Genomic DNA, 14,478 nt, shown 5'->3' on the forward strand with positions numbered 1-14,478 from the left:
ATATAACAGCCCTTCAAGTACTTGAAGATGGTTATCATATCACCTCTCAGTCTTCTCTTGTTGTGTTTTCTTGGAGGGTTTTGATCCTTGCAGGGTGCTTCGCTATGTCCTTTTATCGTGGGCAAGAGTAAGCTTATATTATGGGTTATGAGGGTGTCTTTTTCGCAGAATACCTGCTCTTTGCTTATTTGGTCTGGATTATGTTCACATGATTTGGCTGGAAAGGTGTGTGGTTGTGGAGGCCAAGTGGCCAAGACAGTGGTGATGCTGGTTGGTCATGCAGATGTTCTAGAAGGTTTGCCAGCCTCCAGGTGTGACCTGTAGAGCCCCCAGTTTTACAACTGATCTTCAGGCAACAGTGATCAGTGCCCCCTGGGGAAAAAATGGCTACCGTGGAAGGGTAACTCTATTGCATTATACTTCACTGAGGTCCCCCCTTCCCCAGTCTCCAGCCAAGCTCCCCTCCCAAAATCTCCAGGAATTTCCCCACCCAGAGTTGGCAACCCTGTGATTTGTCAGCTTTGTATGGAGTGTGTGTCTCCACTGGCTAAGTGAGGAGTCTTGGTAAGTGGGGGATCTTGTTAGAACCAACTGTATTGATGGAGAAATGGGTTGATATGGTTCCCAAAAGTGCCTTTTAACAGTTGTGCTTGTCACGGATATGGTCTTCCCTTCTTACTGGCTACACTGATCCACTCTACTCTCCCCTTGAGACTTGATTACTATCACACTCTCCATGTGGGGCTTTCCTTTGAATACGAACCAGAAACTTCAGTGGGTAGAAACGACAGGCTTTTGGTGAAAGCTAGCAACTTTGAAAGTGTTACCCTAGTTCTGAACCCTCTTTGCTGGTTGCCTGCTTGTTTCCGGAAGCTGGTTCTTGCCTGTAATGCTCTCCATGGCATGGGGCCCTCATTTCTCAGGGTCTCTCTCTCTTTTTACAAACCTAGCCATCAGCTACTCTCCTGACAACAATACCTTCTTGCCATCCATTCAATCAGAACTATTAGAATGGCATGCAGGCTCTTTTTCTTTTGGCAGTAGCCCCCTCCTTGGAGTGGCCTTCCAAAAAGTCATGCCAGTTTTATGTAGGGGGGCTTTTGTATGAAATACGGCCATATAACTGATTGTTGGCTTTTAGAACCGGGTTTGCTTGTCACTGGTAATTGCTTTGGCATAATTTGTGTGTGTGTGTGTGATTTTTTTTCCAGTTAAGTGTGCCACCTATTTGCATCTTTTGCGGGGGGGGGGGGAACAAAGTGGGAATAAATAATTTTTGGAAGGGAGAAGGAGGGCATAGGGGACGCATCATGTCCTGGGGGTTTGTGCGTGCACATCTCTCTCTGCCTCTCTCTTTTTGTTCCGCTGTCATTTCCATTCAAACAAGATCTGCAGGTTCCAGAAATGCTATAAAAACCTGTACAAACTCTGCATGGAGGATGGGAGTGGGAGGAAACATCCAGTGATGCCTGGATGTGACTCCACCTTCCATCCTCTAGGGACAAATCCTTCTCTCCTGTGTCTCTGGACCTCGTTGCAACTTCGCCCTGAGAGCTGGCTCATGCACAAAGGGCATCACTGCCACCTGGTGGCTGGAATCAGAAGTGAACACATGAAGTTGCACCATACTGAATCAGACTCTTGGTCCATCAAAGTCAGTATTGTCTACTCAGACTGGTCTTCCCTTCTTACTGGCTATGATGGTCCATGCTACTCTCCCCTTGAGACTTGACTACTGTCACACTCTCCATGTGGGGCTGCCTTTGAATACGAGCCAGAAACTTCAGTGGGTAGAAAAGGCAGGCTTTTGGCCAAAGCTAGCAACTTGTTTGTGGGCTTCCTAGAGGCACCTGGTTGGCCACTGTGTGAACAGACTGCTGGACTTGATGGGCCTTGGTCTGATCCAGCATGGCCTTTCTTATGTTCTTATACGGTGATATTTGCTTGGACACCTTTAGACAAATTAGACAAATTTGTGGAAGACATGGCTATCTATCCCTATTATGATGGCTAAATGGAACCTCACTGTTCAGAGGCAGTCTGCCACTGAGTACCACTTGCTGGGAAAGAAGTCTTGCCCTCGGGGCCTGCTTGTAGGTTTGCCAAGGGCCCAAATACACTAGACCCCCAATGTCTGCTGGTTCACAGGTGCGCAAACCAACTCGTAGTCAGCCATACGATGAGTGCTTGTTCACTTAGTGACGGGGGAGAAGGCGTTTACGGTTTCCCTCCCACCCCTCTTTTGCCAGTGGAAACAGTTGAAGGGGGGATTTCTGCCCTCTTTCTCTGGTTTCACGTGCGCCCCCTCCCCCCAATGTACTGTGAATCCGGTCATGCACCCGGCACTTGTTGGTCCTAAGAAAAAACAACAAGATGGTGGACTTAGATGGATCTTTGGTCTAATCCAGAAGGGTTGCGCTTATGTTTTAATGGAACACTTCATATGTTTAAGTGGATACTTTACATAAACGATACGCTCATTAGGGAAGCCAGGAATAGCAGTAACTTTGTGTCTCCTGGAAATGCATGATGTGTGAAAAGTCACTGCACAATGCTCGAAAAGGTCCTTAGATGATAAAGAAATTTTCATTCTTCTCCACTTGACATATCTATCATAGAAAACAATCCTAAGTGCTCTCAGCTGTTCTTGCGTCTTCCGATTTTCACACATCTGCAAAATATATCTCACATGCTGCATCTCCATTGTTTCCTTGCCTGCCTTTCTCTGCTTGGCTCTGCTTATCCTTCATAAGCTGAAGCAAGAGGAGAGAGATGTCATGGGCTTGCAGGGCTCTTCTCAGCAACTTTCCTCTTCACTCACTCTTTTCTTTCATTTGTAGGTCAACGGATATAAAACAGAACTGCCCTATTTCCACCCTTCTGGGCAGCTGGAAATTTACCGGAGCAAAAACGGAACGGTGGTTGAATCAGAAGGACTTGTAAATATCCAGTACTTAGACTCTGGGATAATGGAGATCCGCCTCTCGACTGTCTATTTCAACTGCACCGGGGGTCTCTGTGGCTTTTTCAATGGGAATATCAGCGACGAGTTTTGCTTGCCCAATGGGAAATGCACAGACAACCTGGTGGTTTTCCTGGACAGCTGGACGACCTTTGATGAGATCTGCAACGGGGAATGCGGCGACCTCCTGAAGGCCTGCAACAACGATTCGGAGTTGCTGAAAGACTACCGGAGCCGCTCGAAATGTGGCATCATCAATGACCCAACCAACAGCTCCTTCCTGGAGTGCCACTCGGTGGTGAACGTGTCCGCCTACTACCGAACTTGCCTCTTCCGCTTGTGCCAGAGCGGAGGGAACCAGTCGGAGCTCTGCGACTCCGTGGCTCGCTACGCCAGCGCCTGTAAGAACGCTGAAGTGGAGATCGGCCAGTGGAGGAGCTTCAACTTTTGCCGTAAGTCTAGGCGGGGGGGAGAGAACTCTCTGGCCTGGTCTTTGGATCAAAGCAAAGCCATTAGAGCCAAGCCCAGCCTCCGGTGTAGGGTTGCCAGCTCTGGGTTGGGAAATACCTGGAGATTTTGGGGGTGGAGCCTGAGGAGGACGGGGTTTGGGGAGGGACTTCAATGCCATAGAGTCCAATTGCCAAAGTGGCGGTTTTCTCCAGGGGAACTGATCTCTTTCACCTGGAGGTCAGTTGTAATAGCAGGAGATCTCCAGCCACCACCTGGAGGTTAGTTAGAAAAGAAACAGTGCACAACTCTATATGCAAAATTATCAAAAGTGTATTACAATACAGTGAATATAACGTGAAGTGCAAACAAAAGCTTATAAACAACCTAAACAGAAATAAACATAGACATACAACAAAAACCTATTTCTTCAGTCGAGTCCAAATGACCTAAAAATTGTGAAGTCTTATTTATAGTCCGTTAGAACTTGCATGTATCCTGATGCCCAGTTTTTTAAGGGTCAAGTGATTTCTTGATTCCTTGAAGGAGATGAATAAAGATGGAAAACGCCTTCCGGAATTATTAAAAATGTTTTTCGCATATAATGCTTCTTCGGCCTGTGTTTCTGGAGTTCTAGGCCGCCGAACTAGGGGCTGCAGCTTTCCTTGTCAAATTTCTTTAGGCAGGGAAGGGCACATGGCTGGGTGGTAAGGGAAGTGCACGGGTGGGGAGAGTCAGTGATGGGGGGAAGCAGAATCCCTAGGCACTGGCAGCTGACCCACACCGAGGTGTGCTGATGCCAGCCCTGGAAAGCTGATATATCACAACCACCCACCCACCCACGAATCTCTGCAAAACACAGACTCTTCCTCCATACAGATCCTGCCCATGATAATCATAGATTCATAGAGATGGAAGGGACCTCCAGGGTCAATGATGGACATTTTGCTAATGTAGATATAAACAACGGTACAAAAGCATTGCTGTTCTTAGCAACTACATGTCTGCCTCCCGACAAATTTTCCTGGTTAAGTAATTTCATATAATGTGTTTCAGGAAACCTCAGGGGCTCTTATTCCGCTGCATTATGAGTGTTCTTAAATTGCAGTGTGAATCCTGATGTGGTGTAATATCGGAGACTAATTTGCAAGAGGGAGACGTTGGGAGGGGAGAATGTTTTGCTTTCTTTGCCATTGAGTATGTTCCTTCTGCTGCTGATGGCCATGATCTAAAAACCATCCTAGAAATTCCAGGTCGCAGAAGTACTTTAAAAGACACTGAGCTGGCGTTTGTTCTTTCAAGCCAGCGGGGATAAATCAGGAGGAAGGAGATAGGACGGGGAATCCGTTGCGTGCCTAGAGTTCATCTTCAAAGTCGGTTAACACAGAATCAGGAGGTGGAGCTCGTAAGCTAATTGCAGCAATTAGAGTTAAATTAAATGGTCGTTTTATTGGACTTCTTCGAACTTGGAGCTTAGAGTTCTTTTTCCTAGAAAACAGAGAGAATCGCCCCCATTCAACCGAGGGGGATTTGGACATGGGTGGGGGGAGGAAGGGGGCTCTGCACACTTGGGTCTTCCTTACTAGATACAAAAACAAATGGCTGTGATCGGGCAGGAAACTTGCATCCAGGACCCTGTGTGGTCGCCTGGAAATACCAACGAAAGGATGATCGGCCCGGATTGCCAGGCAGGACTGAGTCATGGGTGATTAGCAATATTAAAACTGAGTGAGCGTGACCTCTGTTCAAAGGGTGAAGAAGGAAATCCTTATGCAAAGAATGGTGCTTGCTGGGAAGCTGTGATTATATGCTTCTGGGAATTGTGAATGGTTTCAACCTGTCTCTTGGCATAGCAATGTAAATAAAATTAAATCAATGAAATAGGAACAGTCTAGAGTGTTCTAAGCTTCGCTGAAGCCTGTACGGATTCTGCGTTGACAGTCGTGCTGCCTCCATCAACAGCTGCATTCCCTACCAGGCATTTTCAGATTTTAGCCATTAAGTTGCAGTTGATTTACGGTGACCTCGTAGGGTTTTCAAGGCAAGAGACGTTCAGAGGTGGTGTGCCATCACCTGCCTCTGTGTAGCGACCCTGGACTTCCTTGGTGATCTCCCATCCAAGGACTAACCAGGGCGGACACTGCTTAGTTTCTGAGATCTGACGAGATGGGGCTAGCCTAGGCCATTCAGGTCATGGCAGAGACAAACAGAGGTGGTTTGCCATCGCCTGCCTCTGTGTAGTGACCCTGGACTTTTTTGGTGGTCTCCCATTCAAGGACTAACCAGGGCTGACCCTGCTTAGTTTCCAAGATCTGATGAGATTGGCCCAGTCTGGGCCTGATCTGGATGATCAAGGCAAGAGACTAACAGAGGTGGTTTGCCATTGGCTGCCTCTGCATAGCTGCCCTGGACTTCCTTGGTAGTCTCCCATCCAACTACTAACAAGGGCCAACCCTATTTCGTTTCTGAGATCTGATGAGATCAGTCTAGTCTGGGCCACCCAGGTCAGATACACAGCCCAACCTAGACGCAATTTAGACCATAGTATGGAAACCAGAAAGGCAAAGCAGGATTTGAACCCGTCTCCCAAGCACTATGTTGCTCCTTTGTACTGAGCTACTCACCATTGAAATTGAGTGTGGAGAAGCAGCACGGTAGGATGCAGAAGGGACCAGCAGCCTGTTAATCGTGTCTCCGACCCCCCTTTTGCTTTAGCTCTCACATGCCCCGAGAACAGCCACTTCGAGGAGTGCATGACCTGCACGGAGACCTGCGAAAGCCTGGGCGCGGGGCCCGTGTGCCTGGACAGCTGCGTGGAGGGCTGCCAGTGCGACGAGGGCTTTGCCCTCCGGGACACCCAGTGCATCCCCCGGAGCGAATGCGGCTGCGTCTTCGAGGGGCACCAGCTGTCCACCAATCACTCCTTCTGGATGGACATCGACTGCCAGTACTTCTGCTACTGCAACGGCTCCGACAACAGCGTGCACTGCGAGAACATCCCCTGCAAAGAGGACGAGTACTGCCTGGAAGAGAGCGGCCTGTACTACTGCCAGCTCCGCACCGACGCCTCCTGCATCGTCTCCGGCTACGGCCATTACTTGACCTTCGACGGGTTCGCCTTCGACTTTCAGAGCAGCTGCCCCCTGGTCCTCTGCACCACCGTCTCTCGGCATCGGTCGGAGAGGCTGGAGACGATCCCGGACTTTACCGTCACCGCCAAGAACGAGGACCGGGATCCTTCTCTGGCCTTGTGGGTAAAACAGGTGGAGGTGGATGTCTTCAGTTATAACATTGTCATCCACCGGGCCTACAAGCACACCGTCCTGGTAAGTCAACTGCTGCTGCCGGGGCTGCTTTGTACCTGCTGTGGTGGTGGAAAAGTGCCGTCACGTCGCAGCCCGCTTAGGGTGACCCCGTCGGGTTTTCAAGGCAAGAGATGTTCAGAGGTGGTTGGCCATCGCCTGCCTCTGTGTCGTGACCCTAGACTGCGTTGGTGGTCTCCCATCCAAGGACTAACCAGGGCCGACCCTAGTTTCCTATAGTGTCCCCTTACAACTGATCTCCAGCCAACAGAGATAAGTTCCCCTGGTGAAAATGGCTGCTTTGAAAAGTGGACTTTATGGCAGGAATGTCAAACTCAATTGTTACGAGGGCCATATACGGCATATATGTCACTTGGTCGGGCCGGGTCATGCCTCGCCAGTCCAGATTTAGAGTGGGGGGAGGGAGTGGCTGCCTTGGCTGGCTCTCGGGCTCGATAAGAGCTCTCAAGTGGCTGGATCCGGCCCTCAGGACTTATGTTTGACACCCCTGCTCTATGGCATTATACTCCACTGATGTCCTTCCCCTCCCCAAACCCCACCTTCCTCAGGCTTCACCCCCAGGATCTCGAGGTATTTCCCAGCCTAGAGCTGGCAACCCTAAAAGTCGGCGAATTGCTCAAAAGCCATACAATGAGCTTCATGGCTAACCTTGGTCACCCTTGCTGGGCTGCCTTTCAAGACTCGTGACCCTCTTCAATAAACTTCCCTTTCCTTAAAACATTTTTTTTTAAAAACTTTATTACATACATAAAATTACATACATGTATAAAATTGGGGAAAAGAAAAAGAAACAAAAATATCAATCAAAATTACATACTATTACAGATAAAAGTAATAACAATAATAACAGATAACAAACTCAGCTATGCATATTAAAGCCAGCAAAAACATTTCTCGTCTTCCTCTCCACATTCTAAATTTTTTGGGGGGAAAATCCATTCTGGAGATTATTGGGATCCAGACAGCATCTAGATCTTCCATATCTTTATCATTTTTTATAATAAATCAGCTTAATTGATACATAAATTTGTTTAATCTTATCTATCCAGTTATTTATATCCAGGAATTTGTTTCCTTTCCAATATCTTGCAAAGTTAATTCTAGCTGTTGTTATCATATGATAAACTTCCCTTTCCTCCCTTTGCAGATTAACAATGAGCGCCTTTACCTGCCATTGAAGCTGGGCCAAGGGAAAGTGAACATCTTTGCCTTCGGCTTCCACATTGTCGTGGAGACCGACTTTGGCCTGAAGGTGGTCTATGACTGGAAGACCTTCCTCTCGGTCACCGTTCCGCGGAGCCTCCAGAACGGCACGTATGGCCTTTGCGGACGATACAACGGCAACCCCAACGATGACCTCCGCACCGCCACGGGAATTGTGGTCTCCAGCATTCAAGAGTTTGGCCACAGCTGGGCCAAACGCGATCCCTTTTGTCAGGTGGGCTGCGGCGACCGGTGTCCGGCCTGCGGGAAGGTGGAAGGCTTCTGGAAGCCCCAGCAGCTGTGCAGCCTGATCCCCAGCAAGAGCGGCGTCTTCTCCAGGTGCCACAGTAAGGCCAGCCCCAGCTTCTTCTACAAGAACTGCTTGTTTGACACCTGCATCGACGGGGGAGCCGTGCAGACTGCCTGCAGCTGGCTGCAGAATTACGCCAGCACCTGCCAAACTCAGGGGATTGCCGTCACGGGCTGGAGGAACTTCACCTCATGTGGTAAGCATAGCTTTTTCTTTTTGAATCTCGGGGAAGTCCCCAATGGGGTGCCTGTGGGTGGCATGGGGCCTGCTGATGCCTTTCCTGGTACACATGAACACATGAACATATAAGCTGCCTTATACTGAATCAGACCCTTGGTCAATCAAGGTCAGTATTGCCTGCTCTGACGGGCAGCGGCTCTCCAGGGTCTTGGGCAGAGAGGTCTTTCACATCACCTACCTGCCTAGTCCCTTTAACTGGAAATGCCGGGGATTGATCCTGGGACCTTTTGCATGCCAAGCAGATGCTCTACCACTGAGCCACAGCCCCTCCCCTAGATAGGGTTGCCAGGTCCCTCTTCGCCACCAGCAGGAGGTTTTTGGGGCAGAGCCTGAGGAGGGTGGGGTTTGGGGAGGGGAGGGACTTCAATGCCATAGAGTCCAATTGCCAAAGCGGCCATTTTCTCCAGGTGAACTGATCTCTGTCGGCTGGAGATTAGTTGTAATAGCAGGCGATCTCCAGCTAGTACCTGGAGGTTTGCAACCCTATTTCCTGGTGCTCGCCAAGTGATTTTAGAAATTGGGTGGTCCCAGGTGGGGGTGGGTTCCCAGCAAGGCTTCTGATTGGCCAGTGGAGATTTGATCGGCTGTGCAGATTTTTTCAAAAGTTGTTTTGGCAGCAGCTGCCACCACAGCACAAGGATCGTCACTCAGTTCTGTGCCAGAATTTCAGAGGTGCCCACAGGCTCAAACAGGTTGGGGACCCCTGTTCTGGGACCACCCCTGAAAATTATTCCTTTGAACCACCTCCTGCAGCACGGCTAATTTTAGCAGAACAGTTCCTGTTTTATGACAGTAAAATGAAACATCTCAAAGTAAATGCAAACAAGCCTGAGTTTGCCCGGCTGGTTTAGTTCCTAGCAGTAAAGCGTCTGGACCGTAGCACTTACTGCCACATCTAGTTTTAACTGGCCATGTTTTATTACATCGAAAATAACTGTTGTAGCTACTGAATGTGTAACTGCTGTTAGATCCAGCTCCTAAACAGCAAAAAGAAGAGGGGTTCCAAGCAGGTGCTCTAGGAAACCTGTATAAAATTGTTGCACACAGAAAAGACCCTGAACTCCTCCACGTGAGCAGCAGACTCTAATCTGGAGAGCCGGGTTTGATTCCCCGATCCTCCACACGGGCAGCGGACTCTAATCTGGAGAGCCAGGTTCGATTCCCCACTCTTCCACACAGGCAGCGGATAGGGTTGCCAACCTCCAGGTGGTGGCTGGAGATCTCCTGCTATTACAGCTGATCTCCAGCCGATAGAAATCAGTTCACCTGGAGAAAATGGCTGCTTGGGCAATTGGTCTCTATGGCATTGGTCCCTCCCATCCCCAAACCCTGCCCTCCTCAGACTCCGCCCCCAAAACCTCCTGCCGATGGCGAAGAGGGACCTGGCAACCCTAGCAGCGGACTCTAATCTTGTGGACCAGGTTCGTTTCCCTACTTCTTCTCATGAAGCCTGCTGGGTGACCTTGGGCTAGTCACCGTTCTCTCAGAACTCTCTCAGCCCCACCTACCTCACAAGGTGTCTGTTGCGGGGAGGGGAAGGGAAGGCGATTGTAAAGTGGTCTCGGACAATTGGATTTCAGGGCGATGCCTTGATGGCCCACCGTGCACCGACTGGTTTAACTTCATTTACTGCTCAGAGAGATGCCTGTTGCGGGCGCTCAACATCTCTTCCGAGCTATCTCTCCTGGACCTCCCCTGTGTCTGTCGGGCTGGTTGGCGTCACTGCGCAATTGCCCTTTGAATGGAGATAATGGCTGTTTCCCCCTTTTCTGCGAAACCCTCAGCGGGTCCGAAGAAGAGCTCTGCTCGTTTTGAAGACGGGGAATTGTTACGCGCCGCCGAGCTTTTGGGGAAGGAGGTTTCTGATGAGCCCAGGGATGGGAAGACAGATAGAGATGGGAGGCTCTGAGGATTCCCGGGGAGAGAAAAGAGGCGGAGAGACTCCAGATTAGGGCCCCTAATGACAAAACGGAAAGCAGTGGATAAAAATGACACAGATAAGAGGAGACAGGGGGAAAAGAATAGCTCGACAAATACCTCGACATGAAAGAGATGTGTACCGGAGTCACGGAAGATTATCTCTCATGTCACCGGTTTCATAAAGGAAACGGAGCAGCAAGGGGATGAATTATTGGTTGCTCACGAAATCTGACAGATATTTAAGCACTCGGCACAAAAAGCTCCTTCTGCCTTTGGCATTTCCTCCGATTCATTGCTATGTGCATGCCTGTCAGGATGCCCTTGGCCTGCTTGCTAGAAAGGTCGAGGCCGTAACTCGGGTTTCCCGGAGTGGCAGGTGGGTAGAGTTGCCAGGTCCCTCTCCGCCACCGGTGGGAGGTTTTGGGGGTCAGAGCCTGAGGAGGGCGAGGTTCGGGGAGGGACTTCAATGCCATAGAGTCCAATTGCCAAAGTGGCCATTTTCTCCAGGTGAACTGATCTCTATTGGCTGGAGACCAGCTCTAATAGTGGGAGATCTCCTGCTACCACCTGGGGGTTGGCAACCCTACAAGTGGGTCGGGTTTGGCCCCTGGGTTATTACCAGCTGGCCTGTTGTAGTGGTGGGTCCGTGGTGGAGGTTAAGCATTGCATGTGTTCGAAAGCTGCTGCCAGTTCGGGGTCGATGGGCCAAGTGTCTTACTCGGGTCCTTGTGTTCTCCGTGCATATCCACATCTTTCTAGTGGCTCAAAGTTGTGAAGTACTTAGTTTTCTAATTGCTATTTAAACCAGAGGTCCCCAACATGGTGCTCATGTGATGCCCACTGATACCTTTCCTGGCATCCACCAAGTGTTTTCAGAAAGTGGGTGGGGCTGTTTTCCAGCAAGGCCTTCTGATTGGCTGTACAGATCAAGATAGCGTTGCTTTGGTGGCCGCTGCCACCACGGTGTTGGTTTGATTCTCTCCCTTGTTTTCCCCAGTGTGTGGTTTAAATTCTCCTTCTCCTTCCCTACACTTAGGCTTTCTTTGGGTGTTGTGTGTGTGGCTTCCCCTCCTGTGGCTTCCCCTCCTTCCCCTAGATTTAACAGCTACTGGCCAACCATCAACCACGTCCCACTTTTAAAAGGGGAGATGAAATTTAAATTTTCCTTGACACTATAAAGAGAAAATGTTATTTTGTGGACATGCTAAAACAGTGTGGGCTAGGGAGTCTATTTGATCCGGACAAAATGGGCATTTTCGTTCTGCAGTAATTTTATTGGATTGCCCTTGTGTCTCGGCTGAGTCTAGGGCATTAGATCTTCCCAGTAAGAAAGCTCGTCTGAACTTATGAATTTCTAACCAGCGGAAATAGTCTGGCAAGGAGAAAGTTCTGTTGAAGGGTATTTAAAAGAAGCAAGGTGAACATTTACAATCTGCATCCTTAAACACTAAGGACCAATCCTCATTTAAGAACTTATTTTGTAATTGTTTACAGCTTGCTTTCCAAGTACTATTCCTTGCAGTAGCAGCCATTTTTTGATTGAGCCCACCACCTTGTGTCTGAATTCCAAAGATGCCCGCAGGCTCAAAAGGTTGGGGACCCCTGGTTTGAACAAAATATATGGTCATAGCAAGAGATGATGAGCTTGTTCGTACATTGTACAGGGAAAGTCAGTGTGCTGCAGCATTCTGCCTGGTCAACTTCATCCTTTGCACCTTTAAACCAAGAGTCCTTAGGAAGCGCTGTCCGGTCCCCCATATGGAAGACCCCTTGGCAAGAGGGATGACTCATGAAGTGAAGTTCATAGCCCTTTTCTAGAAAGTTGTAGGTTGAACCTCCTGTCCGAAAAGCAGCCATTCTTCATTTGTCAAAGGCAAATTTTATTAGCTTATACATACGAGTGAAAGATTATGCATTTGTTCTAGGGAGGGTAGCCTCTCCTGTCAATAGGATTACAATGTATTGTGCAATTACGCTCCTCGTAAAATGAAGATGCAGAGCCTCTCTGGCAGGCGGGCCCGTCTGCAGAATCAATTGAAAAGTCATTTTCATCACTAATAAGATTTAAAAATTAAATTTGGGTCATTTTCTATCCACAAATTGATAGCTTAAATCAGCCTTGCTCCCGCATCTCAAGGACTCGATCGCAGAGCTTGGAAGCAGGGGGGCTGCCTGGGAGTGAAGGATTTGCTCATTTTCCTTTTGAATGCCAGCGTGATCGCTCGGCAGAGCAACGGTTTGCAAACTTGACTCACGGAGATGGTTTCTGAGAGAGACAAAGGAGTCCAAATGAAGTGTCATGGTCGATGGGCACACACAATGGGTTGGATCCATATGTTCATGGGGGGGGGGAGGTTTCTTACATTCCAAGGTTTGCTAGCCAGTGGCTAGCATCTGGCAAATGTCCAAGGGGGAAAGGGGGAGATGCGGGGTGCCGTCAAGGCAATGACATGCTGTCACTTCCAGGGAAAACCTAGAAGTGGCTTCAAGCCTTTGTGGAAATCACCAGAATTTCTGGCAATTTCTAGAGCAGACTGACATCACTTCCAGGTTTCCCCCAGAAGTGACAGCACATCATCGTCCAAAGGCACAATGACGAAAGGAGCTTTGACTCTTGAAAGCTTCTACCTTGAAAATCTTGTTGATCTCTAAGGTGCTACTGGACTCAAATCTCGCTGTTCTACTGCAGACCATATCTCCTCTGAATCAAACCGGCTTACAATCACCTTCCCTTCCCCACAACAGATACCCTGTGAGGTCGGTGAGGCTGAGAGAGTGTGACTAGCTCAAGGTCACCCAGCTGGCTCCATGTTCTCCAGATCAGGGTCCACTGCTCCAAACCACCACTCTTAACCACTGCCACACTGGTTAGCTTAGGGCCTCCTGCGGGCATGTGCCAAAGTGGGCGCCTGGCTGGAAGGCAAGTGCAGCAGAGGCAGGGCTCCTGCATGTCCGATCCGACAACCACGTCAACGAAACTCGGTCCCGCGGCTAAGCCCCGTCTCTCTCGTTCTAGCGGTCAGCTGCCCTCCCAACAGCCACTACGAGAGCTGCGTGAGCGTGTGCCAGCCCCGCTGTGCTGCCATCCGGCTGAAAAGCGACTGCAACCATTACTGCGTGGAAGGGTGCCAGTGTGACCCGGGATACGTCCTCAACGGCAAGAGCTGCATTCTTCCTCACAACTGCGGCTGCTACTCTGATGGCAAATATTACGAGGTGAGGCATTGCTTCTAGCACAGCAGCTCCGGGGTGGGTGGGTGGGGGGGAAACTGCCTGTTGGGAGGTGGGTGGGAATTGGAGTTGCCAGCTGTGGGCATGGAAGACGATGACCCACATAAATGCGAGTTTGAGGCTGGCTGTGCCAGGGGCTGAATTCAGCAGAGGCTGACTTTCATTAGAAGTGGCCTGACAACAAAACAAGCGAGGGCTGGATTCAGGTTATCTTCATGCCACAGCTGGATCTAGGATTGCCAGCTCTGGGTTGGGAAATTCCTGGAGATTTTGTGGCAGAGCTTGGGTAGGATAGGCTTTGGGGAGCAGAGGGACCTTAGTAGGGTCTAATGTAGGGTTGCTAACCTCCAGGTGGTGGCTGGAAACCTTCCGCTATTACAACTGATCTCCAGGGAATAGAAGGCAGTTCCCCTGGAGAAAATGGCTGCTTTGGCAATTGGACTCTATGGCATTGAAGACCCTCCCCAAACCCCGCCTTCCTCAGACTCCACCCCCAAAATCTCTAGGTATTTCCCAACCCAGAGCTGGCAACTCTAGTCTAATGGCATGGAGTCCACCCTCCAAAGCTGCTGTTTTCTCCAGAGGAAACTGATCTCTCATCTGGAGAGCAGTTGTAATTTCAGAAAATCTCCAGGCCCATCTGAGGATGGCAATCCTAGCTGGAACTCATGCTACCCTGGACATTTTTCCACGGCCATTGTATACTGAACATTCTTGAGAGCAGGCTGTACAGGCAGAATCCAAATCTGAATGGAATGAGAATCCCAAATATCTCTGCTTAAATTCATGATTTTTGGTGTCCTCTGATACTAATGCCTTTGTGAAAGTGAAACTGAATGGAA

At 49.4% G+C, this 14,478-nt stretch overlaps 1 protein-coding gene across 1 annotated transcript in view; it reads left to right on the top strand.

The window, feature by feature from the left end:
• The window catches only part of TECTA (tectorin alpha), a 75,265-nt gene that overhangs the window by 41,547 nt on the left and 19,240 nt on the right, over positions 1 to 14,478 (top strand). Inside the window, 4 exon segments of the mRNA XM_056861025.1 lie at positions 2,841 to 3,414; positions 6,125 to 6,735; positions 7,880 to 8,441; positions 13,422 to 13,621. Coding sequence (XP_056717003.1) covers positions 2,841 to 3,414; positions 6,125 to 6,735; positions 7,880 to 8,441; positions 13,422 to 13,621 — 1,947 coding nt within the window.

The sequence above is a fragment of the Euleptes europaea genome, chromosome 14 (genome assembly GCF_029931775.1).
Source record: "Euleptes europaea isolate rEulEur1 chromosome 14, rEulEur1.hap1, whole genome shotgun sequence".
In the NCBI taxonomy this organism is placed as follows: Eukaryota; Metazoa; Chordata; class Lepidosauria; order Squamata; family Sphaerodactylidae; genus Euleptes; species Euleptes europaea.